This window comes from Monodelphis domestica, chromosome 6 (assembly GCF_027887165.1).
Source record: "Monodelphis domestica isolate mMonDom1 chromosome 6, mMonDom1.pri, whole genome shotgun sequence".
In the NCBI taxonomy this organism is placed as follows: Eukaryota; Metazoa; Chordata; class Mammalia; order Didelphimorphia; family Didelphidae; genus Monodelphis; species Monodelphis domestica.
The window spans coordinates 283,639,832-283,666,805 of NC_077232.1; the positions used below are offsets into that span (position 1 = coordinate 283,639,832).

The window sequence follows — 26,974 nt, forward strand, 5'->3', positions numbered from 1 at the left end:
GGCCTCAGAATTATAAATACCCACATTCGAAAGGGATCTTAGAGGCCAACTAGCCCAACCCACCTTTGGCCAAGAATTCCCATTTTTCAGTATTCAAGAGTCAGTGCTCCTGTACATATTTATTTGACATGGGGTGGGGAGGGAGGAAAGTTATGGATATTTGAAATATTGATCACAAGATTCCAATGGTTTACCAGAAGGCTGGAACAATTCCTGGCACAGAGTAAGTGCTTAAAATCATTGTTAACATTTATATAGCCTTTACTAGGTGATAGTGATTTAAATGCTTTACAGTTATGATCTCATTTGTTCCTCACAGCAACCCTAGGAAGTAGATGTTAATGTCATACCCACTTTAGAGATGAAGAAACTGAGGTTAAATGATTTTATCATCAGGGCCACACAGCTGGCAAGTATCTAAAAAGGAATATGAACTCATCTTTTTGATTAAGACCTAGAGTTCCATCCACTGGTCTACAACAAAGTTACCTCAAAATAAATAAATATTTGTTGATTTAACTTGACTATTAAGTTTTATTCAAATATTAAAACACATTCAAAAATTTTAAATCACTTCTCATCTTCATCCCAGAGTATTTAATATTGAGGAAATTTTTTAAAATATAATAGGAGATATCATATTAACTGCCTTCTTGGGAAGAAGGGGAGGGGTGAGGAATGAGTCGCAGATTTTAGTTAATGTGAGAATTTTTTTCTTTTGAATATGCAGATTCATTATAATTTATTACATATTTATAAAATTCATGTATATTATTTTATTATATTACATATTATATTATATTTAACAAATAAATGGGAACAAAAGATGCAATGGGGTTGGAAGAGATTCAGCAAAATTAGCTTGAGCTATAATTTAAGAGATTGTCCTTCCCTAATTATTCACCCCACTGATTTCTTAAATGCCATCTTTTGTGATACATTCTTTCATTTAAAATATTAGCTTCTCTTGAGATTCCCTTTTAAACGGCACTTTTCTGCGATAAATAGTACATTATAACTAAGAATATGAGTTCTTTTGCTAGGTTTTCCTGTCATAAGAGAAACCAGGCAGAACAAAGTGTCAGAGGTGGAAAGAGGGCTGAAAGAGACAGGAAAGGGGAAGGTGGGGCCAGTGGGAAGAGACAACCTCATCTCTTTCACAATCTTGCTTAATGTAAACCCTGAGGTTGCTAAGAATCACAGAGTTTTGACTCTCTATACATTAACTTGCCTTCTGGTATACTAAATGCAACATATTTATGCAGTGAAGAAATGCCCAGAGAAATCATATTATATCAACATGGCCATTCACATTAGAAATGAAACTAGAAAATGAGGAAGTTGAAGTTAAATAGGAGGACAGCTTGCAAATTCTTCTCAAAAAGACAAATAAAGTAATTCATAGACTTCCCAATTAACTAGTACTATTAATAGATTGTTTCACTTTGAGTCAAGAAGATCTGAGTTCAAATCCAGCTTTAGAGATTTCCTAGATATATAACTAGGGCAAGCCACTTATATCTTTTCAATCTCGACTTCCTCATCTGTACAAGGAGAAGGTTGGGAACTCAATGGCCTCTAATCTCCCACTCAACTCTTGAAATTACATGAAAACTAGAGCAATTAGGTAGTTTAGTGGATACAGCCAGGTGGGGAGTCAGAAGAACCTAGATTCATATCTGGCCTCAGACACTTCCTAGCCCTGTAACTCTGGGCAAGTCTCTTAATTTCAATTGCCTGTCTAAGACAGAAGGTGAGGTTTAAAAATAAATAATATGAAGATGAATAACAGAAATGGAAACTGGCTTTATAGAATTAATTGACATATAATGACCTTTAAGAAGACATGAGAATGTACCTCCCTCCTTTCTTTGCTGGGTGTGTGGGAAAAGGAAGGGAGGACTTTGGATGGGAAATGATGTATTTAACTGTTTTACTTGATTCCTAATTTGACTGGAATTGCTGAAATGGTTGTTCCTCCTCTTTATTCTTTGTTATGAGGCATCACTCTCTAAGTGGGAGGGCTGTATTTTAGAAAATAAATGGAATGAGGTAAAGAAAAATATTAATAAAATGTGATATTAAAAATTTTACACAATCACAAGATCACTTCAGTAGCAACTGGTCTAATCCACACCACAATGGAATACTCACTAGAGTTACCATATATGTGGTTACCCCTTCTACTTAGGGACATGAATTGTCAGGAAGTATCTGTTTGCTCTTTTGTTTTGTTTTTTAAACCCTTACCTTCTGTTTTGGGATTGAAGCTAAGTATCTCTTCCATGGCAGAATTACAGTAAGGGCTGGGCAGTGAGGGCTAATTAATTTGTCCAGGGTCACACAATTAGGAAGTGAACCCAGGATCTCCCTTCTCTAGGCCTGGCTTTCTAACCACTTGGCTGATTGTTTATTTTTTTTTTATTTAATATCAAGCTTAAATTTGCTTCTTTGTAACTCTTACCAACTGCCCTTTGGGACCAACATAATTCCTCTTCTTCACAATGGGCTTTCAAATAGTCAGGGATTACCATGCCTTTTCCTCCCAAATCTTCTGTTTTCACACAAAACATTCCAGGTTCCTTCAACTGCTCTTTACTGGATATGGATGGAAAGTCCTTTTATTCTGTTGCCTTCCTCTGGACGCTTCCCAGTTTGTCACTCTCCTTGAACTGCAGCACCCACAGCTGTACACAATATTTTAGATGAAGTCTGACCAAGGCAGAGCACAAATGAACCTTTTTATTCCTAGAAGCTATGCCTCTCTTAATGCAGTCCAAATGGCATTTGTTTTTTGGCTGCTTCAGCACCCCGTAATTCATACTGCATGTATAGCAGTCACTTTTTGCCCCTCAACTTTCTCTCACCTCCCCACCCCATTGTATATCAACTCTGTATAAGAGTTATCAAAGATTCATTTGGTTGACACTTGCACACCAATGTGAATTCTACCCATAAGAACCAGTGCCCAACTTCCTTTTTCCAACTCTGATATAATACTCACTTCTTAATCAAACCTACCAATTAATTAATCATAGCAATGTCACATAGAGGAGAAGGAAACAATAACTCATTTTCTCTGTCCTTTACTGGGAAAATTAAGTAGAGTGTGGGTTCTTAGTCTTTTCTGGTGTCATGGAGCCTTTTGATAGTTGGGAGAAGTCTAGGGACACTCCTCAGTATATTTCTGAATGTATAAAATAAAAGATTTAGGATTACAAGTGAAGATAATTACATTGAGATAGTTATAAAAATATTTTTTAAAAAATCAGTTTACAGAACTCTTGAAGCAGAAGATGATTTAACCGATTACTCAAAGTCACTAAATTCATTGATGCAAAAGTGGGAACCAAACTAAGATATTCTCCCTGTCCCATTTTTAGGCTACAGTTTTGTTTCTCTAAACAGCACATATCTTTTTTTTAATAGTATTTTATTTGATCATTTCCAAGCATTATTCATTAAAGACAAAGATCATTTTCTTTTCCTCCCCCCCACCCCCTGTAGCTGACGCGTGATTCCACTGGTATCACATGTGTTCTTGATTCGAACCCATTGCCATGTTGTTAATATTTGCATTAGAGTGTTCGTTTTGAGTCTCTCCTCTGTCATGTCCCCTCCACCCCTGTAGTCAGGCAGTTGCTTTTCCTCGGTGTTTCTACTGCCTCAGTTTGTCCTCTGCTTATGGATAGTTAAACAGCACATATCTTAACAGCCATACTGGCAGTACCTCAGAGCACTATAACACACATCATCACCAAAGTCCTCTGGATCACAATAAAACTATTTTGCCCTAAAAGGAAATTTCCTCCTAGGAGCTCAGAATTCTTTCTAATAGCTTGCCTCACACATCTTTGTAACAGCCAAGGAAGCAAATGGCCATAAATTTCCTAGATAGCCACTTGACTCATTAGCCCACACAGTTTCTCACTGCAAAGTTTGCAATGTTAAATTAGTCCAGGTGTTAAATTATCTGCAGAATGGCTCCCTGGTCGTTCCCTTAATATCAGAGACATGGACTGCAATGAGGAAGGGAAAGAGCTTGTGTGCAAAACAAGGCTATTCCTTAATTTGCACCCAAGTCCAAGCTCAATAACAAAATTATTTTCTTAAAAGTATGAATGGGGAAGTAATATCAATTTCTTCTCATTTGGTGTTGAGCATGTCTCTAACTAGAAAAATTAAGCCAGAGTAAAAGCTAAGAGGTCACCAAGTTAGGTAAATGTAGTGATGGTCATTTGAACATTTCCTCAGATCTGGACATTTTTTCATCCATACAAGTGTTCCTACACTCACTTCATCCCAGTCTTTTGGGGATTCTCAAAGTCACTTTATATAGGGAAAGGGAGAGGAAGGGAAATAGATGAAGAAAGGAATACTCAAAAGATAGTGACAGAATCATATAGGCCAGGCATTTGAACTTCTGTCTAGAGCCAACATCTAGTCTACCAATGGAAGAGGACTCTTGGGATGGTTTCTCTGTTCCCTAGAATACATGAGAGGCATGGAACTCACTTAGCTCTGTGGTCCTGCCAGGTCTGTGGGTGTTTCTTTGTTATTTAGCAATTGGAAATTCCTTTGTTTTTAAAAATTGTATAGCAGCAAATGGCAGCACAAGACAATAGAATAAAAGTAACTCTCGGCTCCTATATTGATTAAATAATACTTGGACTCATTCATTCAACAAACTTATCATGATCTTTGAGATGTAAGCTTCATGTAGAACATGAGAAACAGTTAATTGTGTTCATTAAAATTAACAGTGATAGCTACTACTGATCTAGTTATTATTAGCATTATACTAATGTTGACTTGACTGCACTAACTCCTAACTAGTATGGGAGAAAACAATGTATCACGGTAATATATGACATTCATTGAATTTTTGCCTCATGATTATTATACAATAGAAGAGAGAAAATGATGTGGATATAATCATGTTCATAAATTTCTCTCTCACACCTTCTCTCTCTCTCTGCCTCTTTCCCTCCTGCCCTCTCTTTTTGTCTCCATATATAAATCCATCTACATATTACTGAGATGACTGTGTGATTGTGACCTTATCTTTTACAAATGTTAAATAAAATAAAGCCCAAAGCTTCAAATTTTCAGGACAACACTGTTTACTCAGTATATTAAATTCATATAACCTTAAGTCTGGCCTATGATTATGAATCTATCTGTTGCCTGGTAACTAAATTTATAGACTGGTTTATATTCTTACTTTTCTGAAACCTTATGCTGAGCAGATACAAATCCTATTAATTTCAAAACAAGACCTCAAAATGGTGAATATTCTAATAAATTATCTATTTTTAATAACGTCTTGGCAAAAATTCACATTGGCCTCCATATTTATCTTAGTTAGGTTTATATTCATTCAAACCATCCATCCTCCTCCTAGACATACATCCCTACCTCCTCAAGTGCTCACAATAACATTAGGTTATGAAAAAATAGCCTCTGCCTGAAGCAAGGACTCTAGAGTTTTCCTACAAATACAGATTTCCATGGAAACCAAGGAAAAGGAAAAACAAAATCGATGCAGAATATGTAAAATTTCTCATTAGGCCCTCCCATCTGATTTTGATAAGCTTGATGCTTCATTCTCATTAAGGCCACTCTGATTTCTTTTACGATTTAATAAGGAAGGCAGTACTTATTTTCCCAAATATTTTTAAAATTCATATCAAATAACTAGAAATCATAGCTCAACTAAGTAGCGAAGTTAGTTTCTAAAATTGAGATATGCTGACTTAGAAATATAGATTTATTCTGAGTCTCTATTTCTAGAAAAAGATATAATATTTTAAAATAGTTTTAAAGTAGAATGCACATTCCCTTTTTTATTGGTGGCCAGGGTTAAAACTAAAGCAATATAGTATGATTCTCTCTCAAATTTGTTTCATCCACAAATCTGCAAACATATTATATTACCCCATCGCCTCTAAGATATACTACGAACTCCTCTTTTTGGCATCTAAAGTCCTTTCCATTCTGACTCTGGGCAATCATTGCAGGCTGATAACTCCCCCTCATACCCTCTACATTCCAGTCAAACAAGGTCACCATGCTGATCCCTGATATTATCCAATATCCAATCCGAATGTACTGACTCCTTATTTTTTTCCACAGAGTATTCTCCCCTTCCTTTGGCCCAGAGTACCCTCCTTTGCCTTTCACTTTTTTTAACCCTTAGCTTCTCTCCTGCCTCATCTCCAAAAGACCTTTCCTTAAACTGACATGTAGCAGCCCTCCCGCATTCCCTTTGTATTTATGTTTCTATGCTGTATTTACTGGCCAGTGATTATATCTCCAGATACTAACTTAATGGCAAGGACTATCATCCATTAGTCTTCATATACTTATTACACTTTGTATGCCTATCACACTGTCTAAAACATGGTTGATGCTTATTGTCTAATTTTTATGTCAAATTAAAGTCATTGATCTAAATGTAAAACAGAAGATTGAAGAGAACAGAGCTCTTTAGCATGCTTGCCACTGGGAATGGATAACCCTTTTGAATGGAGATATGTGCATTGAATATCAAAGTTTGTAAAATGTTGCTTCATTTAAAACAACAACAAAACTTTTACCTTCTTTTAGAATCACCACTATGTATTGATTCCACAGCAGAAGAATGACAAATGCTAAGCAATTGGAGGTAACTGACCTGCCCATTCATAAAGCTAGGAAGTATTTAAGGGTCAAATTTGAACCCAGGACCTCCTGCCCCCAGGCCTGATTTTTTAATACACTGAGCCAACTAGACACACCTTGTTTTGGATGAACATCTTGAAATCTAAGATGCTCCAAACACCTTTGATTATAAAGAAAAGAACTTTGTTTTTATATAGACTGCTGAAATATTTGTATGAAAAAATAGTTTTCATATGGGATTTTGGAAAGTTCTAAGGTAAAAAGGATTTGTGGTGAAAAATGTAGTGGTGTCAAGATCAAACCTGCATATGGACTTAGAAAAATTAACATTATGATTTATTGTATTTTTATGCATTTTGTTAAATATTTCCCTGTTTGATTTTAATCTGATTTAGGTCATACTGGGGAAGTTTTGCGGGCCCCATGCAGTCATAAGCCAAAAGTTTTATACATCTGGATTAGAGATGTGAGGGCTCAGATTTGCCATTAATGTCTCATTTGTGGGAGAAGAGTTTAATGTTAAAAAGAACTATAAAATGAGACCTTATATTTTTTAAATTGAGAAATGTGAGTGTGAAGAAATGCAATTTCCAAGATAGCAAACGGGCAGACTGTCATGATGAGATTTTCAGAGAAAAGCCTGATGAAACTGATTTCTCTGTTAATTAACTTTTATGTGTATTATGACTAAAGAGAGTCAAACTAAGAAAATGAGAAATCATATAAACCTTTGAAGACTGAGACAGGATCAAACAAGGACTATCAATTTGAAAAGAGTAGCAGCAGGAGAATTTGAGGCAAGGAGAAGACACAAGAGAGGGGCTGAAAAGCTGTTCCTGTGGATTTGTAGCCCTTAAAAGTCAAAGTAACCTGAGAGAGCTGATTGATTCTTGATTGGTCAGTCAGAGAGAGAGAAAGAGAACTGACTTCACTGGCCAAGAACTTTATGGCTTTAGCAGTTCATAAAAGGCTACACAGCTATGAGACTTGTTTTGATTGGACCATGAAGCTTCCAAGTGAACAAATAACCAGCTGGTCTGACTTGTAGAGCCCAGAGATAACCAGTTTGATGAGTTTTGCAGTTCTGAGGCTTAAAAAGAATTGCTATTCACATCAAGAGCTAGCCCTTTCTAAAGGCCCTTGTAAGGGTGATGGTTAATTGGAAGAGCTTCTAAAGACTCTGTTCAAGTAGAGAAGAGGATGTTCCCTTAGCTGAAGAGCGGTGAAGAGTCAACAGTCAAGCAGTTTTATGTGGTGCTGATGTACCAATATTTGAAGCCTGTAGTCCAGTGCTGTGTGTTACTCTAAGCAGGTGAGTTTTCCATTTGGCATTTAGGTCCTCATAACTATATGCCCATTCATCATCACATATATTATTTTGTTATTATGCACTTGCTTTAATACATTGATTTCTAGAATATTACTATTTTTGACATTAGATTGTATTTAAAATCTAAAAGTAACATTTTATGGGTGGATGATATTTTACATACCATGCACAAGATGAATGTGGAACCTTGTGAATTGCTAGTTTTATAAACAGAAAATACATTGATGGGGGCTCAAAATTAGAGCAATGAATAGAAGAAATGTATTTCCTTTTAAAGAGGAAAGTGAAAGAGTTTGAACGTACCTGCATGAGGTTAGTCTATCTCTGGGACATAAGACCTATTAGTGAGAGAGCAGTTTTAATGAGCAAGATAAAACTAGAGGAAAAAATGGGTCTCTGTGGGGTGAGAAGTATGAAGTGTGCAATTTTCGACACATCCTGTGTGAAGGATGATTTATATCTATATATATATATATATATGTATAGGTATATTTTACATGACATTGTGGGGGCTTTTACATCTCATCTTTATCATATACAATTTACCATGTTACATTCTGGGGGCATCAAAGTAGATAGCATGTTGCTGCTCTTATGAAAGTGATAATGAGAGATTTTCCTTGATATCTTACTAAAATCAAGATATATTATGACTAAATGAGTTCCCTCATCTACCTATCTACTAATGAAGATGAACTAAGCTAATTTGACATTTGTTTTTCTAAATAAACCAAAGCAGGTTTCCAGTGATTCAACAACTCTCATACACCTTTCTGATTTCAATAGAATTATCCCCTTTACATACATGCAATATTTATCTGTCTGCAGAAATTCGGGAACTCTACAATTTTTCCCTTAAATATTACTATTGAAAGTAGTACAGAAAGCAATTCTTTGATCATATCTATACTTTTCTTTAGTGCTCTGGGAAGTAACACACCTGGATATGACAGCTGAACTCAATCAAAACTACCCTATTATTTCCTCACCTACCTTAGAATTTATCTTCTTGTTCTATTCGGTCAATTAATGACTAATAAATGATGCTTATCATTAAATTCTATCTAAACTCAGAATAAACTCTTATTTGTCCTGAGCATTATGTAGTGTCCCTGGCTTCATGTGGATTTTATTTTATTCAGGGCCTGGCCCAGGTAAAATGACCACATAGTAGCAGGCCTTCTGAACTGATCCATTGGCCCTTTTTTCACCCTATTTCTACCTTTTAAATTTCCCTTCCTACAATGGACTTCTCTCCCATAACAAGTTATTGCTGAAAGCCATTTGATGAACTAATTCATACTGAATTGTTGATGACAATGTGTTATCCTTCCCAGGAATAATTTTCTAAAGTATGATGACAGAAAAGCAGTGAGTTAGCAGTGGTGAAATTTTAGTCAGGGTATGCTGGTAAGTGTTTAACAAACTAGACTCTGAAAAAAAATACCCATGACACACACTTGCAAGTTCATTAAAATTTTCTCTATCATTTTCTCAAATCCAGACAATTAACAAAATAATAAATTAACCTCTGATTTATATAGCTGGCTTTCAGGGTATAAATGCTCACATTTTAAATATGATAAGAGGCATTAGGAGCTAGCTCTAGGTCACTAATCCATTAGTTATGCCTTGGTTAATTTCTAGGGGAATATTTTTTGGGTGAGGTACATTTCCCAAGCCCCCCAAATCACATCATTTTATGTATGAAGCTAGCTTTGATTCTATGCTTATTTGCATGAATTTCTCACTTCTGTTCTTCCTAACCTTTAACTTTTCAGTTAAAAAATGATACAGCTTTTTCTTTTCTTCCCATGTGTATTTGTATTTGTTTTTGTGGTCACTTGAAATTTAAGCACACAGAGAGCCCCGAAAGGAACTTTGGAAACCATTAAGTCTGATCTACTCACTTTACAGATGAAGAAATGACTTCCTTGAATCCAGGTCTTTCTGAATCTAAATCCAGAGCTCTATCTATCCATACAATCATTTGGAATTTCTATAAGGAAACTGCCTCTATTAATGCAGAGCAGTACTTTCTCGGCAATTTATAGTTTCAAGTGGTTGTGACTTGTCCATAGTCTCATGACAAATATGGTTCAGAGGCAATTCTTGAACCCAGGTTTTCCTGAGTATCGTTATACCAGCTCTCTATTTAATAAAACCCATTATATTTCTCCTCCTCATGTGGGATATTAACTTTTGAAAATATTATTGAATTCTAGCTACTAGAACTAATGATAGATTTTATTGCCATGCTCACATGGATTTTAAGGGCATGTGAAGGAGTTGGGGGATACTGGGGAGAAAAAGGGAAAGGAAACTGGGGATTAATGTTCCTTCTTACTGGAGATCTTCAAGCATGGTTAGCTGACCACTTCTCATGCTTGATTGAGAGAGGATTCTTATTCTGACATGAACTAAATGTCCTCTTAGGTCTCTCCTTACTGCTCCATCAAGAGAGAATGAGAAGAGGTATAAAACCAGATCCAATCTAAAAAATTACAATAATTTTTATGTGTTACAATACTACCATAGCATTAAAAACCCCAGCTGCTCCATCATCTGCCAAATATCTATTAAAGGGGTAGGTTAATTTTTGAAAAATATGGAAAGCCTTGCATGAAATAATGAAGAGTGTATGAGAAGAACCAAGAGAACATTATATATAATAATAGGATTATTATTGCAAGAATAAGTGTGAATGTTCGCCTCCAGAGGAAGAAAAAAACAGATAAATGAAAGTATACCTAATGTGGTTATTAAGTATACATTCATCTACACACACACACACACACACACACACACATCTTTGTCAAATAGTGCCTTCTCTAGTGTGCAGGAGGAGGGAGGAAGACAGCTCGGAACTTAAAAATGCAACAAAAAATAAATTAAATGAAATAAAAATATTTATAGCACTCGTCTTTTGAAAGGAATTGTTCCCTTTATCATTGTTCACTTAATGCCATGTTTTTATAAAACTAATGATGCTAGAGGAGAAAATGCCTATGTATTGCATATTATTGTGTTTATGTTACATAATTACACATGTATTCTTTCCTTGTATATATCTATCTCTATGTAGATATTTTATATATATGACATATATACATATAATAATATTAAAACAAAAAAAAGGAAACTGAAAATTACTTTGTAACGATATTGCTAGTAATTATTTGGACAGTGAGTTTGATCAAGTTTGTTTGTCCCTTCTCCCCCCCCCCCCCAACCCTCTATTTTAATGGTTTTACAATTGGTCTAGAGTCAGAAGGCCTGGGATTGAACTCTCAGGCACTCACTAGCTATGCAACCTTGCAGAAGTCACTTAACAGACCTGCTAAGCCCCAGTTTTCTCATCTAATCAATGATATTGATAATAGAGTATTATCATATACCTCCATAAGGCTTTTACATAGATCAGCTGAATAATACATGCAAAATATTTTGAAAACCTTATATTGTTATTAGTAGCACTTCTCCCTAAGATGGAAGAGTGGCAAGGGCTAGGCAATCAATGTTAAGTGACTTGCCCAGAGTCACACAGCCAGAAAAGTCTAAGGTCAAATTTGAACTCAGATCCTTCTCATTCCTGGCCTGTTGCTCATTGCATTTTCCTACTTAGCATCCCTAGCAATATTTCTTCCTTCCCTCCCCCCAGAATTAGAGTTAGTATTGGGAACTATGATTTTATTAACATTAACACAGGAAACTTCTGGATGAGGGAATTCCCTTTATTATTTTCCAGAATTACTTTATAGATAACACATTTTACTGGTAATTTTAAAGAAGTGATTATGATTTCGCTTGGTTTTCACCTTTAAAAACTGGAAGACACTAAAATGAGGCTTCCTTATGGTAGACTCTAGGGAGAAATAGCTGGGGGTTACTGGCAACCTGCAAAGGACAACTTCTGGTTGCTCTTTCTGAACACTCTTTCCAGGGAGTAAACTAATGACCACAGTACATATGGGAAAACTGCTGCAATCATGCATCTTTCTTCCCTCAACGCATCAGGGAATTCGCTGGTACAGCAGGGTTTCTTCAGCTCAGACAGAAGGTTTTTCTAATATCAATCTGAACTGTATAGTCAGCAGGATATATCACAAAATAAACCTTCCAGGATGCCTCACCTCTAGCAGTGTACCTTCGAGAACCCAAGAAGTAATCACTTCTCCTTAGACTTATAAGAATTCTCTGCTTGGGAGGAACCCACTCTATAAGAACTTGTCAATGTAAAGAAAATAATTTCACAACTATTATACATATTCCTTCAACACAAACACTTCATAAATGTTATGAAACATTAAATGGTTCTGTATAAGAAGTTCTTACCACATGCGATGTCCCCCATTTTTAATGAAATTTTCACATAGAACATAATATAATATAATGTCCTTATTAATTGATAACTTAATAAGGAAGGAATAAAAAAAAACACTTTCCATCTTATAATTAATACTGTGTATAGGTTCCAAAGTAGAAGAGCGGTAGGGACTAGATAATGGGTTTCCCAAAGTCACACAGCTAGGAAGTGTCTGAAGACAAATTTGAACCCAGGACCTGTATCTATAATATTTATTGGTATCACTTATGGTAGAAAAAAGTTCTACACCAAAATGTACATAGCTCAATTGATTAATAGAATATTTTTCCAAGGTGAACACATTTCCCAACCCACGTTTCTTTCCACCTCTTCCCTTAATCCAATTCTAGTCCTCTATTCCCTTTTCCCCTGCAAAATTCCCCTCCCTTCCATGAGGAACTCCTAACAAAAGGAGAAAACAGCCAGTTGGGCATTTTAACATGGTGAACTCCACTTCATAGTGAATATTTCAATGACAATTGAGATTGAGTTGTCTCCATTTTTCCTATATTCATAGGATATAGATATAGATAGATAGCTATCTATATCTATATCTCTGACATTTATATATAGTCCACTGCAAACTGACTTACTTTCTTCTGGTCTATTTGCCACTTATAAATCCTCTTAAAAAGTGAATTTCATCTAGTTATTTTTTTTCAGGAAGATGTTATAAAAGTTTATTTTCCTTTAAATATATATCTGTATATAGAAAACTATAAAATAATGACCTGAAGTTATGAACTGAATGAAAAGGATTTATCTAATTCAATAAGCTTGCTTTTGTGCAAGAGGATATAATGGGAAGGAAAGGAGGAGGTTGACTAAATAATTCTATTTATCTTTCCAGATTTATGTTTTGACCAAAGCTGCCATGCCCCCCACAAAAATCCACAAACAAAACCTATAGCTGTAGCTTGTCTTTTGTTTTTAAAGAGGACCAATGATATCACAGTGCAATGTCTTGCCTTGTTAGTGAATTGGATTTAAGTGAGGCAGAATTGCATAAAGTAGCCAGCCTTCTCTCTTTCAGTCATGGAAGTCCAGTGACAAAAGTCAAGTTGACTCTCAATCACCCAGGATGCAGTGAGTAACTTTGACATCTTTGATATCTAATCAAGCTCTAATTGCTCCATAGCACCTGCTTTGCTCATCATTGTCTCTTTTGGAACAGATTTCTGCCATCCACCCATTCTGCTGGGGGAAGTCTTTGGGTGCTTGGGGGTAGACAGACCCATAACTCACTGATGGGTTTGAAATCTGTCAGTTACCTTAAACCTGGTTTAGCCCATCTGCCAAGAAGGCTTTACCAGGGTGTGGCCTCTGTATATGCTACAGCTTCTTGGAACCACAGTTGAGAGTTAGGTGACAAGTAGACATCAAAGGTGAATAAGAAGCCATGAAAAGGGCTCAGCAAGTTCTCCCACCAGAGATACCAGTCCTCCCTGAACATACCATTCATTTTATTATTCATAAAAATAATTCATATTCATAAATTAAAATTCATAAAATAATTACTCATAAAAATAATAATAATAGCCAGCATTTATATAGTGCTTTAGGGTTTATAAAACACCTATATCTTTTCTCATTGGATATTCATGACAATCTTGTGAGAAAGGTAATAAGATAAATCCAATTTTACAAAAGAGGCAAATGAGTCTGAGAGATGTCACCTGCTCAGGTCACACTACTAGTAAGTGTCTGGGGGGACTTTACTTCAGATAACAGCACTCAAATCACTGTACCACTTAGCTTGGGTTTGATAGCTGAGGTGAAGGGCAGTAAGCTAGTATCAATGTGAGATCAGGGGGTCTCAAACATGGCCTCGGGATGGAGGGTCTGAGAACAAGAGCTAAAACTGAAATGCAGACTGACCATCAGCTGAATGGCTCTTTCATCCCTTTTGCCAGGAAACAACTTCCTATCATTGAAGGATTGGACAAGGATGGCCTGAATGCAATCATTGCATGCTGCACCCAGGAAGAAGGACACCAGCAGGACAGTATTAATCCAACTCTTGTCCTACCAACCAGCACAAACCTCATGATTTTGGGATAGGATCCCAAGCTTACTTGGGTCTGAACCTTGCTCCACCACCCACCACCCTCCCAAAATAGATTTCCTTAAAGACAGCAAAGTTGTAACCAATCTCTCTAGTGGCAACAGAAGATGAGTCCCATGTCCTCATTCTCATGAAGTATTTCACTTTGTCCCCATATGTCAAGGAGGACTTTTCTCATCATCTATTATTAACAGTGGGGACAGACTAATAAGAGTCTTACAAGATAAAAGCTGTTGAGAGACATAAAATTCACTCAAAATTGGAAAAGGTAAAAATTCTAGAATACTCTAAGTTGTCGGCAATTTTGAAAAACCTATGAGTTGGTACCAGGAAGCAAATCTCGAAATATGAAAAAATGTCATTTTAAGACCTCTTCAAATTACAGGTGATTTAATCTCTTACAGTAGATTGGAAATGTAGAGGATGGGTTCTCTACTCCCTAACAAGCAAGGGTCAGTTGAGAGAACGGAATGAGAGATAAAGTCCATTCTCTCACAGGGTAGACAAAAATGTAATATTTTCAAAAAGATTTAGATTAATTCACAGAATATGGCTTCCTGGTGATTGTCAAGGAAAATGCATTCTTTGGATACATTTTCAAACTCTGAGTTCTGATGTTATGAAGAACTATCCTTCCAGAACATGGCCACTGGTGCTACTGTCTGACAAGGACAATTCTTCTGAGATCTGCATGCATTATTAAAACTGTATGCCTAGGAATAGAATGGATGGTAAAAAAAGATCATTGTATTTTAGTTTCTTTCAAAAGCCTGCAACAACTTTGTAACAAACTCCCCAAAGTACTGGGGACACTGTCACCAATGGCCTTATCATAAAGACTGATTGCTCTGATGAAGATGCCACATTATGAAGGGTCAAAAATTCCTATAAAGGCTGTCATGTAACGAGTCTGTCTTTAGCAGCTGTGGGCAGTGTAGATTATTCCAATATTCCTTTGTAATCATTTCTACCCATGCTCCTGCCAAGTCTTGTACATTCAAGAAAAATTCCTCTTCTAATGCTCTCACTTCCATTTCCTAAGGCTCTTTCCAACACTCTACAGGTCTTTTATGGCCATTGACCTTTGCCTAGCGTTAGTGGGCTGTTTGCATAAAAGAAGTATTTATCTGCCTACTATTTCAGGTCCAAATCTTTATCTTCTTCTTCCATAGAAACTGGACTTAATCTAAAGATTACTACCACTTAGTTCCTTGAGAAGGATACTTAATATGCATAACGGAACTGGGAATTCACCCAAAAGGGAATTCCCTCCAACTTGCAGATATCAACACCTCCCTGAGTGACTTATGTCCATAACCACTCAAAAAAATGGTCCACTGACAAAAAGATTAACTTGTGAAAATGTTGTATGACAAGTGAGGAAACACTAGGGAGAATTACAAAATCCTACCATTATTTTTAGAGACATAATTACACTCAGTTTCAGCTTTATTCTGGTTCTGAAGAAGACAAATCTTCTCACTGTCTCCTCTAGGATGCTACATTATTCTCAGAGAACTCAGTAGACATTTTTTTTTCCCATCTAGAAGCCATTTTTCCATCATCTCTGCAAAACCTTGTCCCTCTCGGTACTTAAAAGTGTCCACACATATTTTCCCAGGATACCAAGTTCATTATCTGGTCACTAAAGAACTCAAACATTGGAAGTTACTGGATTTAATAAATTAAGCCACTGCTGTAGGCAAGATGTTTATTGGCTTAGGGAATCATGGAATATTTTTCCTCCTCATTCCAAAAAGCCCTTGAACCTAGGTCTTCCATTCTATCAGAGGAGTTTGCTATCCACTACAAAATGCTTCCTGTGCAGAGATACAAAGGGAAAAACAGTAGCTCTCATTTAAAGGATCTCATTTCATATTTTCTTTTGAGAAGGAAGCATATTTTTGTAGAAAGTCCATTATGTTTTTGGGTAAAACCTAATAAGAAAATCTTTACTATTAGCTAATATTAGGGTCAAAGTGAATAATAATAACAGCTAGAATTTATAAGACATAATCTCACCTCCTTTTATTCTCACAACAACTTACTAGGGAGATAGGTACTATTAGCACCCCCATTTTACAGATGAAGGAACTGAGACATAAGAGGTTAAGTGACTTACTCAGGATTATATGACTAGTATGAATCTAAGGCTATATCTAAACTTGTTTCTTTGTGATTTCAGACCCACTGTTTATCAACTGGATTACCAATAAATTCAGTTCACCAAAGATAAAGTCCTATGATTATATTTCTATTGTCAAACATAATCACTCATTCATTTATGAGCTCCCTTTATTGTAATCAACTCCCTCTTTTGGAAATATGGTTATATTTTAGAAGTATAGGTAAACAGAACTTCTATGACATTTCAGCAAGTCATCTACTCTCAGTTAATATATTTACAAAACAGTAAATTATGTAAATATATCAGAAAAGTTATAGGATTTTGTTTAGTATAGGAAATCATTTTCTTTCCCAATAGGTACTTTTTATTTTTTAATTTTGAAAGCAAATGTTTCTATATTTCATTTATGGGGAGATATTTGGTGTGTGTGTGTGTATGTCCACTATCTCCTTCACGCTTTTTTTTTTTAACCCTTACCTTCCGCCTTGGAATCAATACTGTGTATTAGTTCCAAGTCTGAAAAATGGTAAAGACTAGGCAATGGGGGTTAAGTGACTTGTCCAGGGTCACACAGCTAGGAAGTGTCTACGGTAAAATTTGAACCCAGGACCTCCCATCTCTAGGCCTGGCTGGCAATCCACTGAGCTACCCAGCTGTCCCTCCTCCTTTCCACTTTTTAAGTCACAAGAATTTGTGGGAAGTGTAGCGCCTTTCTTTGCTACACCTAAAATTATGTTCCATGAAGAGGGAGGACTTTAACAATTCTAGTTGAGTGGCTAATTAGTTAGGATAGAGAGGAAATCTTTTTTTTTTCTGATCTACAGTTGAAAAATGGACCCTGGTGTTAAATCTGCAAGGCTAAGTTCACTAAAGTTTTATGAGGAGTCCAGAAGTATAACTCTATAATCATTGTAATAGAGAGGTTTAGAAACATTAGTCATGCATAGAGACCAAGCCTGAGGGGCAGGAGGGCCCAGAATTCAAGTCTTGCCTGTACTTTATTAACTGCATGACATAGCCTTCTGGTGCTCCTGGGAAACTCCCTAAGAATTTAAATTGCAGAGTTGACTCTGACTTAAATTGATGAATGAAATTTTTTTTACCTATAGTTTCCTAAATCAAGGAAATCACAGACCTGTTCCAAAAACAAAAACAAAATAATAAAATCACAAAAGATAATATGTAAATATTGCTTTACATGTGGCACAGTGGTTTTATGTATATTATCTCATTTTATCCCAATCTTAAATATATATATACATATATATATATATATATATATATATATATATATTTGTCATTATCTCAATCCTGAGGTAGGTACTATTATGATTCCCATTTTATAGATGAGAAAATTGAGGCAAAGTATCCCAGGGTCAGTCAGTCAACTAGCCTTTATTATGTGCCTACTGTGTGTCAGGTGCTGGACTATATGCTAGGTCACACACATAGCCTATTTGTGGCACAATCTGAACTCACATGTCCTAGACATCGATGACACAAGAAGTGTCAAATACAAGCAGCAACATTGTACACAGAGACTGATACACTGTGGCACAATCCAATGTAATGGACTTCTCCATTAGTGGCAATGCAGTGATCCTGAACAACCCCGATCAATTTCCAATCAGAAACATAATTAAATAATTCTTCAGCCATGTAAACTGTTAATATAATAGTTCTCATCAGGCTTCAAAGCATAATGGTAAATGACCAATTGAATCATTCCTATGAATCATTTAAGGCAACTATTTCAATATTCCTTCAAAAGTAACTTCACTAATTTGTTTTCCCAATATTCCCAACAAGTTAATCCTATTTCATGGGAGGAATTCAGTTTTGTCCAAGAGTACGGATTTCATTGAAATGAAATCCTTTCCCCTAACTCATTTCTTCTTGTTTTTCCTTTATTGGAGGTGACAGAGTTGTTCCCTCCCAAGCTGTGCTAATGGTTTATAGTCCTAAACTGGCATTCCTGTTTCCATTGGCAAAAGAAAGATCACTGATAAAAGCCAGATCCAACAGAATACAACATGTCAGATGTGCTGACTGGTCCCAAGACAGCAGCCAACATGAAACAAAGAAGAAGTTCAAGACCTCTCCTAGGACAACAAGACTCAGCAGCAGCTTCCCAATTGAGTGACACAAAAGCCATAATGGAAACATTCTTGTTAAGGTGGGTGCACATGAAAAATTAATTTTCTAGATGGTCTGCATTTGCATAGAAATAATAAGTTCATCCTCTTGGCCTGTTCTGGCCCCAATTAGCAATTCTATCATCATACCTGAGATTTGGGAAAGAAAGAAGGAAGGGAAGAGGCTGTGGAAAATTTCCCTCTGGAAACAGCAACACTAATGGAGCTTATCACTACCCTCATTAATTTAATCAAAAACCTTGAGGCAGAGGGCTGCAGCAATCTGTTAAGAAAACATTTTCTAAAATGAGAGTGCTTCTAATTTCAATTAGGTCTTCTCTCTTTAGGCAGACTTTTCTCTCCATATTTTCTTTCCTTTTTGCCTGTGCCCCTATTGATCGGTGCTTAATGTGGGAGGAGTGGAGCGGTGCCTTTTCATTAAAAATGCTACGTTGGAAATTAAAGGTATTTCCAGAGGCTCCTACCTAGGCTGTTTTGGGGGTGGATGAGTGGAGGGCTGATTTATTCTTCACGACAACTTGATAGTAAAGGCCCAGTGTGCCAAAGTCCTATAATCTCAATAAAAAGATACTCAGGGGAGACCACGATTTGGATTCATAGTGTGCATGTTAATACGCTATTCTCCTTAATTAGTTTTACAGGGAGGGTCACTGGTGGATAATTGGGTTTTATATATGTATCCTTTCACCCTACTAGCTACAGGAAGGAAGAAAATGTTTTCAGAGAAAGTCTCAGGAGGATTATTGGAACATAAATCTGGAGTTGGCAAGGACCTCAGAGGCTATCTCGTCAAAGCCTCTCCTTTACAAAGGAAGAAACTGAGGCTTGGAGAAACTATGTAATTTGCCAAGGGTCACAAAAGTAGTATTCAATGTAAAACTGAAGTAAATAATAATCTAGGGAAAAAGAGTTACGATGGTCAACTACATAATACATTACATTACATCAAATTAAAGTGTTTCACAATGTTGAATAATGATAATGACCAAGAGTCTCCCACAATTTATTTCTATTAGTGGTTTCACAACATATATTCATGTTTCATCCCTGAATGTAGGGGACTACAGAAAGATATATGGGGAAATGAAGATGAAAAAAAAAAGACCAATGCAAATAAGATTTTTAAAATATCCTTACCTTTTATCTTAGAATCCATACTGTGTATTGGTTCTAAAGGAGAAGAGAAGTAAGAGTTAGGCAATGGGGGTTAAGTGACTTGCCTAGGATTACACAGTTAGGAAGTAACTTAGATAAAATTTGAACCTGGGACCTCCCATCTCTAATTCTGGCTCTCAATCCACTGGGCCAACTCATTGACCCCTACAAATGAGATTTAAAATGAATTTAAAAACTCAGAAAATATGATTAGAGGAATCTTAGCCTCAAATCTGCAGTCTTAAACAAATTTGTATTGTCCAATTTCCCACACTGGAAAATCCTCCCACTGAGAATTTCTTCCTTTACACAGAGGAAGGCTCTGATAGACTCAACTGTAGAAATAGCATCTTCTCTATAAAATTACTGCCAGAGAAAATTTCCTCAACAGACAAAGTCCCATGAGAATTTTCCAATTGGGATTTCTCTTGGGAGTGTGGGAAAATAAACCAACAAAATGTTATCTGGTTTTTGTCTTGATCTGAAAAACGAGATGTTGGTGGAAACCATGAATCTTCCTGGCACAGACTCTCAGGCTGATTTTGAGGTCTTATTCCATCTTGCAAGGGCAGTGTTAATCCAAGGGCAATTTGGCATTAGCAAGATACCCATCAATCTCATCTGTCTGTTGGCTGACTTTTTGCCAATGTAGAGAGGTTGAACTGTAGACTTTCAGAGCTAGAAGAAACCTTAAAGAACATCTAGTCCAATCCTCTCATTTTTCATAGGAGGAAACTAACACCCCCCCTCCCCCAAAGTTGCACAGCAATGTCAGAGTTTGAACACAGATCTTCTAATTCCAGATCTCAACGCTATTGTATGTTCCTGAATATAAACAATGCCTTACGGTAAAATGGATGTATTAATATAACTTTGATCATGTAAATAATTTAGCTTGAGACCCAGAGGTCTTTCAGATTTTATACATCTATGTATATATACAGATATCTATCTATATCTTTCTATATCTATATCTCTATATATCAGAAATGGGGATATTTTTCATAATGATTCAATAAGCATTTAACATCTATTATGTGTCAGACCCTAAAGATACAAACTTGAACCATCTCTGCCTGGAAGAAACTTATCAAAAAGAGATAACATGCATGAATCTGGTATCTACTAAAAAGGAAGGAAATTTTGTGATGGTGAGGGAAGGCTTCCCACTACAAGTGGGGGGTGGCGATGAGAGAAGGCTTCAGATGGAAGGGGTATTTGAGCTGAGCTCTGAAGGAAGCTCGCAATTCAAAGGGAAAGAGACAAGAACGAGGTGAATTCTAAGCACAGAAATCTAGGAGAAAGCCCCTGTAAATGCACAGGGTGGAAGACTGAGTCTTCTGTATGAGATACAGTCACATGAAAGGCTGCTATTCAATTGTGTGCCTCATTTGGGGTTTTCTTGGCAAAAATACATTTCTTTTCCAGTTCATTTTGCAGAGGAGGAAACCAAGGCAAATAGAGTTAAATGACTTGTCCAGGGTCAAACAGCTAGGATCTGAGACCAGATTTGAATTCAATAAGATGAATCTTCATGGCTCCAGGTCTGACCCTCTCCCTACTATGTCTTTTAGCTGCCCACATAGAGCAGTGACAAGTTCTGAGATTTGATCTGCTTTAAATCATGAGGATTGGGAAGGAGGGAGGAAAAGATACCACAGATAAAAATGAAATAATTTTTATTTTAAGAGTAACTTCCTTTTATGATGCTATTCTGTAACTAAACAAAACAAATCTTAATGTATATTTTTAAGTGTAAATGTCCCTTCAATATTTGCCTGCTCTTAAGAGGGAAGCCATTTTGTAGCTATGACAATGGGGTCCTCCTAATAACACGGCTATTCATTTATAATAAAGTTGTAGGAGAGTAAGTCAAGCTTTAATAACATTATAAAGGGAGAAGGCTCTATTATCCCCACAAAACAAAAGCCCCCAACCATAATGTACCAAGTAGCAAAGCATATTTATTTTCAATCAAGACAACTTGACTTGAAGCAAAACTCATGGTCAGCAGAACGGAATGGCCTCAGTCCAGGTAATTTACACAATTGAGTTTCCCCACACATCAGATATACAAATAAAAACCCATCAACCTCAATTCACAAGTTAGAGGGAGGATACCTTTTAGAAGAGAAAAATATCTTGTGGGCAAATCACAAAAGTGATTTTACCTCCTTAATCACAGGATGGCTTGTGGAAGGAAACAGATTTGCATGTTCAGAGAGAGCATAATAAGTGGAAAGTGAACTTGATTTGAAGTCTGAAGGCAAGTGTTCGAGTTCTATCATTTAGGAGCTGTACAGATACAGACAAGTTTCTTATGGTTTCATTCTGAACCTCAATTTTCTATCTATAAAATAGGGGTGGTAATATTTGCTGTTCTCTGTCTCACTGGCTTGCTTTGAAAAAAAAAAAAAGCACTATAGTAAGCGGCAAAGCATGGGCAGCAAGGTGATGTGTAGTTAGCACCTGCTCCCCTGGACTTCATTTCCCAGCATCCCATTTTCCTTCTCATGTTCCGAGCTGGGGTGGGAAGGATATAAATTTTGTGTAGCCCCAACTCTCTCTCTCTCTCTCTCTCTCTCTCTCTCTCTCTCTCTCTCTCTCTCTCTCTCTCTCTCTCTCTCTCTCTCTTTCTCTCTGTCTCTGTCTCTCTTTCTCTCTCTCTCTCTTTCTCTCTGTCTCTGTCTCTCTCTCTCTCTCTCTTTCTCTTTCTCTCTCTCTGTCTCTCTCTCTGTCTCTCTGTCCCTCTGTCTCTATCTCTCTGTCTCTCTCTCTGTCTCTCTCTCTCTCTGTCTCTCTCTCTCTCTCTCTCTCTCTCTCTCTCTCTCTCTCTCTCTCTCTCTCTCTCTCTCTCTCTCTCTCTCTCTCCCGGTGATTGGCAACTGGCTGAAGTGGGCTTTTTAGGAGAGGAAAGAGAACTATCCACATGGTCTTACTTTGGTGAGATAATTATGTGTTTATACTTTTGTTTCCTTTTTATTCCATTATTTCAAGTGATTATTAATGAACTTTATAAAATATAATACTTGGAGTATTGGACATTAATTTAAATCCTACATTGGCATAGTGCATAGACCTTAGGAAGAACTGAGCTCACATCTGGTCTCAGCGGCTTATTAGCTGCATCATCCCAGGCAAGTCACTTAACCCTATTTACCTCAGTGTCCTCTGTAAGTGAGCTGGAGAAGAAAATGGCAAATATTCCAGTATCTTTGCCAAAAACACCCCAAATGGGGTCACAAAGAGTCAAACACAACTGAAAAATGACCGAAAAACAACAAAAAGGGACAAAGCATCGTTCAAATGCACTCTAAAACACTGTCTAAAGATATCATGGAAAGAGAAAAGAGCTGTTGAATAATTACAGAAATTACAAAGACTTATTCTTTAAAACAATGGAAAGATAAGAAATACAATCTATAGCAAAAAAAAAAAAAGTAACTTTGGAGCCAGTCCTAACTTTGGATTTGGCTAGCTTTGTAACCTTGGACAAGTCACTTGACATTTTGATTCTTCCATCTAAAAATGTGTGTGGCTGGAATGGATGATCTTTAAGAAGCCTTACAAATCTGACTGGTTGTGAACCTATTTGCATGGAGGGCACTGATGTAACATGGAACACTGTGGAAACCTCTAAATAAAATGATCTTGTTTCTAGATGTGACCTTGACACTAAAATTGTGCAACCTGGAACAAGTTACCTATCAGTTCTGGAATTCAGTTTTCTCATCTATAAAAAATAATTTTTTAAAAGAAGTTGGAATACATGATTTCTAAAAGCCCTTCTAGCTATCAACCAGGAGGATTTAAATATTTTGAAGTGAATAAAGTTTCATTTTATGGAATCTTGGAGTTTCAAAGATATCTATGGTTATTTAATCCAAACTTCTACTTGGACCATATTTCATTAACTTTTACATTGCTAATGATAGGCAATTCCTTTAAAAAAAAAAGTCTATTTTTGGATAGCTCAACTATTTTTTTTAAACCCTTACCTTCCATCTTGGAGTCAATACTGTATATAATTATTGGCTCCAAGGCAGAAGAGTGGTAAGGGCTAGGCAATGGGGGTTAAGTGACTTGCCCAGGGTCACACAGCTGGGAAGTGTCTGAGGACAGATTTGAACCTAGGACTTCCTCTCTCTAGGCCTGGCTCTCAATCCACTGAGCTTCCCAGCTGCCCCCAGCTCAACTATTTGAAAGCACTCAAGCACTCTCTTTGAGGCAGAGCCTGTTTCCTACAACTTCTGCTCATTGATCAAAACCAATATGCCTAGTCCCACTTCTAAACAATATCTTTCCTCAGCAGGTAGGTAATTATCACGTATCCTATTAGTCATCTTTACTCTGATTTCAACATTTTCATTTTCTCTCTGTATTCCCCATGAATTCAAAGCTCTTCACCACCCAATGTTTCCCTTACAATGTGGCACCAAGAATTCAATCAACCAACATTCATCAAATGCTTACTATGTGTCATTTATGGTGTTGGGCACTCAGAATTCAAAGATAAATGAAGCAGTATCTCAAGGTGCCTATAGGTGAGTACTAAGGAGCATAAGTTTCCCATCAACAAACCCGGTATGATGCAGTCCCCACAAAGTCTCCCCAAATTAGATTCACCAAGAAGCCCCTTGGGGGGGCTGAAATAGGCATACCCAAGAACTGGCCTCTCCCTCAGCATATATATAAGGGTGTGCTGGTTAATGTCTAACAATTATTCCTCTGAAAAAAATGTGTATTCAAAATACTCTTTTGAATTTAATTTTCATAATTAATACTTTATTAAATCCAGACAACCAAAAACCCAATAAAGCAAGCCCTGATTTGTGGCATTTGCTGAATTTGAGACGTACATGCTCCCACAGAAAATGTTATAATTCCCTTGTGAGACATCCAGATAAAGAATCAGAGGTGGGTGATGAAGCATCATTTTGGAGGAAGTAAAAGTAAGTCAATATGGTGGAACCCTGGCAGGAAGGAATACATAATAAGGCTGGAAAGGTTGCTTGGGGCCAGGTTGTAAAGGTCTTTAAATACCAAACAGGGGTGTTCATCAACATATTCATGAGTCAGTAAAGCTTCTTGAGTGGAGCAGTGATATATCAGATCTATTCTTCAGGAAAGTCACTTGGACAGAATTAAAGGTAATATTCCAAAAGTGTTCTGCCCAGTAAAGGAGCTTAGCTTTCCATATGGAAAATCCTTTCCCATTGTATAGATGAAGAAAATGAAGCATATAGATGCCAAGTTGTTTTCCAGGGGTCACATAAATAAGTGCCTAAAGCAGAATTTGACTTTACTTCGGACCCTTCTCCTATAAGTTTAATGTTCCATCCACTATGCCATGCTGACTCTTGAATACAAATTGATTCAAATCCTAGGAAAGTGACATTTGAATAATTTTAGCTTTTATAGCAGCCCTACGACATTATTGATTCAGGTCAACATTATGGTCAATCGAAACACCAGATTCTTGATACTGTCTTATTTACAATCAAGTCTACCAATGAAAAAGAGCACAAATGAAAGTTTTTTACTTAATAGTCTTTGAATTCAAACATAAAATCTAAGTAAAGATGGTGTTTTTTAACTTAAAATTTAAGCATTTCACTTGGATGTCCAGATTATTAGAGAGAGAAAATGTCTTAAGAATTAGAATATGGGGGGGGGGGGGGGCAGCTGGGTAGCTGAGTGGATTGAGAGCCAGGCCTAGAGATGGGATGTCCTAGATTCGAATCTGACCTCAGACACTTCCCAGCTGTGTGACCCTGTGCAAGTCACTTAACCCCCATTGCCTAGCCCTGACCACTCTTCTGCCTTGATGCCAATACATAGCATTGATTCCAAGACAGAAGGTGATGGTTTAAAAAAATAAATAAAAAAAGAATTAGAATGTAGGGCAAGGCTTATCCGTGACCCAATCACTCTAGAGCAGGGGTTATCAAACTAGAGTTCATGATAATTGTTCTATTATTTTAGTAATTGGATTTGATTTTCATCATTTTCCTTTACAGTATAACGCATTTAAAAACATTCTTAGCTGGGGGCCATAGGCATCATCAGAATGTTAAAGGGGGTCAAGATCTACACAAAGAAAGGTTAAGAATATCTGGAATAGAAATCTGATTCTTTTGAAACACAATCGGTGGTTATAAGAAATGGGAGGGTCCTTCAGTGAGTAATTCCTTCTCTTTAAACATACTTATAAATAATCTAATAATGTGAATTTCAAGGAATACCTCTAAAGGCAACTAAGAAACAAAACCCCTCAAATCCCATTCAGCCTCTCCTGGGCAACAGAGGAACTCCAGGCACCAAGGGGAACTGAACAGACAACGTCTTCCCTACAAAGCTCTTTGTGATCTCCTTAAGCCCATCTATTCAGACTAAAGGTCAAGTGGGTAAACTTGGCAATTCTATTTTCCCACAAAGCTGCTATAGTTTTCTGTCTTGGTAAAAGCCTTCCACTAGCAGTCTTTTATCTCCCATTCTGTTCAGCACCTCCCTCATCCTTAATGCCCAACCCCTTTAAAATAATGCCTTTTCATTCATGGGCTGTACTTGGAGCCTCTTGCAATGGCTCCTTGTAATACATCTAAAAGCTTTCTCCTCCTTGCTCTGTTTGTTTAAGGAGGGCAAGTTAAGAAGTGGTATCTACCCCCCTCAAAAAAAAAAAAAGCCTTTTATTCCAAGAAAAACTAATCCTAGTCAAATGCGAACCAAGCCAACTTACAGTTGGTTTGCCATATGAATAGTATGGCAACAACACAAAAGAATGGCTTTTCATGGTTTTTTAAAATCAGTTTTCACTTAAAAGATCACAGTTTTTGAGCTAGAGGTGATCATACTGGCCAATGAGATCCAACCTCCTATATTCATGTATATAAAAACATATATCAATGTATGTATACATACATAAATACGTATTGGCTGATAGATAACAGATATACATATAGAGGTAGATATAGATAGATGAATAGATAATTGGGGAGAGAGACAGACAGACAGACAGGAGACAGTGTCTGTCACCAGAGGACTCAAGATCCGGTTTTCCTGCTACCAGGTCCAGTTCTAATTACATTCTGCCTACTAAACTGCCTACTTG

At 36.8% G+C, this 26,974-nt stretch overlaps 1 protein-coding gene across 4 annotated transcripts in view; it reads right to left on the reverse strand.

Annotated features, from left to right (window-relative positions):
* UNC5C (unc-5 netrin receptor C) overlaps nucleotides 1-26,974 on the reverse strand; it is a 411,855-nt gene that overhangs the window by 251,565 nt on the left and 133,316 nt on the right. The window contains exon 1 of one of the 4 annotated variants that reach the window (XM_056803309.1): nucleotides 19,846-21,547. The exons of 2 other annotated variants lie outside the window; for them this stretch is intronic. In XM_056803309.1, the coding sequence (XP_056659287.1) occupies nucleotides 19,846-19,864 (19 nt within the window). In that variant the 5' untranslated portion in view covers nucleotides 19,865-21,547. Of the gene's footprint in view, nucleotides 1-19,845; nucleotides 21,548-26,974 lie in introns of those variants that run through there. One more of the 4 variants, XM_056803310.1, reaches the window with a different exon arrangement.